Below are 3,902 nucleotides of genomic sequence, written 5' to 3'. Positions count from 1 at the left end.
TAAGGAAAGCAAGAAAATGGGGCAGGGGAGTGCATTGAGATCGAAAGCCACCCAGCACTCAAAGATGCAGTCTTAAAGGGCATTATTAGGGAGCAAACGCAGTTGGTTATTTATTTATTTTTTTCTGAAGCTAAGGTTCCCCGCCCCCCGGTGGTCCGTTCCTATCGCCTCCAGAGTAGACCACACGGCGCCTCCCGGGGCTTTAATTCACACCAGGGCGATGCGCCTTTGCGCCCACCCTTTTCTCCCTCCGCTAGTGCGCACGGCCGCGAAGACACGCCGCGGGAGCCTGGGCGCCCGCCGGTGTGCAAAGGGGGTGTGTGGCGTAGCCATTGATCCGCATCGATCTCCCATTGGCGCGTTACGGGCGCCGCCCTCTTCCTCCGCCCCGGATCCAAAGCACGTGGCGGGCGGGCTGGCTGGCTGGTTTGAACGCAGGGAGCCGTGCGCATGGCGCGGGGCGGGGCAGCTTTGCGCCCGCTTGCCGGCATAAATAGCAGACAGGCGTCGCTCCGGAGTCAACTCGGGATTCTCACGTTTGATCGCTCGTCAGTCCCTGATTAGAACAAGCCGAGGATGGATGCTCAAGACTGTCCCTGCATTAGTGGTAACGGAGCTTTACTTTTTCTCTCTAAAAAAAGAGATTAACCTTGTTCTTCTCTCTGTGAGTGTGTGGAAGAGAAGTTTTTCTACCTTACCTTTCTCAGATGCCAGATTGTCTCTTTGGCTGGTGGGCTACCCGGAATATGCTCGCAGGTTGAGGAGAGGTCCAGAGGAGCATAAGGGTGTGCAGTTCCACTGGTGCAAGTTGCTAGAGCTGCACCACGTGCATCAAAGACTGCTGCTCATGTTTCTGATTTGTATTTTCTTACCAAACGTTTCTATTCTGCTCTTCTGTTCTCCTGCCTGGCACAAGGCAGTCAGTTCCCTTTCAGATTCCATCGAGACCGCCTGGAATGTCACAAGCTGCTGCCGTCTCTCTCTCTTTCCCTCTGATTATGTCCTGTTTGTCCGAACGAATGGGGTTTGTTTTGCTTTGTGATAGAAAATGCAGAGCAGTGATGATAAGCTAAAGCTCAAGGTTCAGCTGCCTGGCTTCTTAATGTCCTTTATTTTTTCTCTTGTTCTCCTGTAGGAGGTGTCTGCACCTGTGGCAACAACTGTCAGTGCAAAAACTGCAAGTGCAAATCGTGCAGAAAAAGTGAGTTTGTTTTTGGTGCTCTGCCTGATTAAACACCTCTGCATACATACTCTGGACCAGGGGTAGTCAAACTGTGGTCCTCCCAATGTCCATGGACTACAATTCCCATGAGCCCCTGACAGCATTTGCTGGCAGGGACTCATGGGAATTGTAGTCCATGGACATCGGGAGGGCCGCAGTTTGACTACCCCAGATGTTGTGGCCTCCCATCCAAGTGCTGACCAGGGCTGACCCTGCTTAGCTTCCAAGATCTGAGATGGGGCTAGCCTGGGCCATTCAGATCAGGGTAATTTAACTTGTGCAAAGGGCTTTTGGAGGGGGAGAGAGAGACAGTCAGCTATTTCTGTGTGACAGTGTGACAATTACTCTAGTTACTTACCAACTGAACTGAGACCCTAACTAGTTTGGGATCTGCAACATGATTAACCATAGAGGGGGGGTGTCAAAACTTATAGAAGAGAGCAATCCAGCATAGTGTCATCGTGAGAGTACTAGCTAAGCCTCTGGGACACCTGGATTTAAATTCTTTTCTGCCATGGAAGCTCACTGTGGGACTTCAGGCAATTCACCTCCTCAGTCTAACCCAGCTCACAGTAGTTGAGGGTAACTTGGACAAAAGGAAAAATGATGTATGGTCCCTTGAATTCCTAGGCAGAAGGACTCACTTTCAAGCAAACTTTGACGGCTGTTTCAACACACCTGCTATATTTGATATTCCTAAACTTTCCGGTTCGAAGAGCTGAAGTAATATTAGGCAGTCCGGATTAAGAAGCGAATGGGGAAACGCTCAGACCTGGGAGGGGTTGACAGAGATGCTCTCCCCCTGTACAAGGATTCCCCAGCATGGGGTGCCCATGTAATTGGGGTATTTTAGGGGGCTTATTGTATTTTTATGTATGAGAGCCTCTTGTGGCGCAGAGTGGTAAGGCAGCACCTGAAAGCTTTGCTCATGAGGTTGGGAGTTTGATCCCAGCAGCCGGCTCAAGGTTGACTCAGCCTTCCATCCTTCCGAGGTCGGTAAAATGAGTACCCAGCTTGCTGCTGGGGGGTAAACGGTCATGACTGGGGAAGGCACTGGCAAACCACCCCGTATTGAGTCTGCCATGAAAACGCTAGAGGGCGTCACCCCAAGGGTCAGACATGACTCGGTGCTTGCACAGGGGATACCTTTACCTTTACCTTATTGTATTTTTACTCTTTTATTGTGTAAACCGACATGAGCCTGAATGGGAACGGCAGTAAATAAATTCTAATAATAATAATAAGGATAAAGTGGTGAGAGAACCAAAGATGCTGCACCAGCAGTGTGAACTCCACAACAAAAGTAAATCTGAATGCTCTGGGGGGCTGCTGTGACTACTCTGGGGCAGGCAGGTTTGAAGGGGTGTTTCTTGAAAACTGGAAGATTGTTTCTTGACCCTGCTCTTACTACCTATCAGTGTCTTAACAGATTGGGGATTAGGAAAATGACTTGACTTGCAGAGTTTCCTAACCGTTAGTCTTCAGACTGAGACCACGGTCAACTTGGTGTAGAGTGGCAGCCTCTAATCTGGAGGCCTGGGTTTGATTCCCCATTCCTCCTCCACGTGCAGCCACTGAGTGACCTTGGGCCAGTCACAGTTCTTGGGGGTGTTCTCACAGAGCAGATCACTTAGAGCTCTCCCAGCCTGACCTACCTCCCAGGGTGTTTGTTGTGGGGAGAGGTGTTTGTTAAGCGGCTCTGGGACTCTTTTGGGTAGTGAGAAGTGGGGGTATAAAAAAAGCTCTCTTGCATGCAAGGCAGATTGCAAACGGTCTCACCTTTTTACAAATAACCTGTGTGCCCTGAGGCTGTCGCCATTTGGGAGGGACAGGAAGGTCCGCTTTCTCTCCATTCTGCCGTCCCAGTTGCCCCCATTCACGAGACCGTCTCTCTTTCTTCTCCTCTCCTAGGTTGCTGCTCCTGTTGTCCCGTTGGCTGCGCCAAGTGTGCTCAGGGCTGCATCTGCAAAGGGCAGCCGGCCGCCAAGTGCAGCTGCTGCAAGTGAATCCCCTCTCGCCGTCTGAGCGAGGACCTGTATATTTGACTGCCTGCCGGGATGTAACCTTATTGTTCGTTTCTATATTTCCCTGTGCCTTTTCTAGCATTTAGATGTAAAGAAGAAAATTAAGCAAGTTGAAAATAATAAAGTGTGTGTGTGTGTACATATGCTGCGGTGTGTTTCATTTGGAGAACCGTCCCTCCTCATTTGCCTGCGTGTGTGAGCCAGGCCAGGGAATCCTTCTGCCAGAGCATAAATAGGAAGGGGTGGGGGGGGTGCACTAGTGGCAGACAGTGGGGGGGTGTGGGTGAGAGTGGTGGACTTAGACGTGGAGCAGCAGGTTTGATTCTTCACTCCTTCGTGTGCAGCCAGCTGGGTGGCCTTGGATCAGTCACAGTTCTTTGAGAACCCTCTCACCAATCACAGTTCTTTCAGAACCCTCTCACCAGTCACAGTTCTTTCAGAACCCTCTCAGCCCCACAGACCTCACAAGGTGACTATTAGGGGGAGAAGAAAGAGAGGGTGATTGTAAGCAACTCTGAGACTCTTAGGGCAGCCTTCCTCAACTGTTTCACATTGAGAACCCCTTGAAATATTCTTCAGGCTTTGAGAAACCCTAGAAATTGCATGGCCATTTGGGGGAGGGGGGTTCAACATGACCATATGTGATCCTATCACCA

General features: G+C 50.5%; 1 protein-coding gene across 1 annotated transcript; it reads left to right on the top strand.

Moving 5' to 3' along the window:
- Positions 1-388: 388 nt before the first annotated feature.
- On the top strand, positions 389-3,385 carry LOC143823786 (metallothionein-1). The gene is made up of 3 exons (XM_077310421.1): positions 389-607; positions 1,136-1,201; positions 3,134-3,385. Exons 1-3 carry the CDS (start codon positions 577-579, stop codon positions 3,226-3,228), a joined length of 192 nt encoding a protein of 63 aa, XP_077166536.1. The 5' UTR covers positions 389-576; the 3' UTR covers positions 3,229-3,385.
- Positions 3,386-3,902: the final 517 nt, after the last annotated feature.

The sequence above is a fragment of the Paroedura picta genome, chromosome 14 (genome assembly GCF_049243985.1).
Source record: "Paroedura picta isolate Pp20150507F chromosome 14, Ppicta_v3.0, whole genome shotgun sequence".
NCBI lineage: Eukaryota > Metazoa > Chordata > Lepidosauria > Squamata > Gekkonidae > Paroedura > Paroedura picta.
Note: the sequence above shows the minus strand (reverse complement) of the source record. Positions and strands in the feature narration are given on the sequence as shown.

Bases quoted from the DNA above. Each gene is read 5' to 3' on its own strand.
- LOC143823786 (XM_077310421.1), top strand. From the start codon at position 577: ATGGATGCTCAAGACTGTCCCTGCATTAGTG. The intron at 608-1,135 runs GTAACGGAGCTT...GTTCTCCTGTAG, and splicing joins AGACTGTCCCTGCATTAGTG to GAGGTGTCTGCACCTGTGGC. The intron at 1,202-3,133 runs GTGAGTTTGTTT...CTCCTCTCCTAG, and splicing joins GTGCAAATCGTGCAGAAAAA to GTTGCTGCTCCTGTTGTCCC.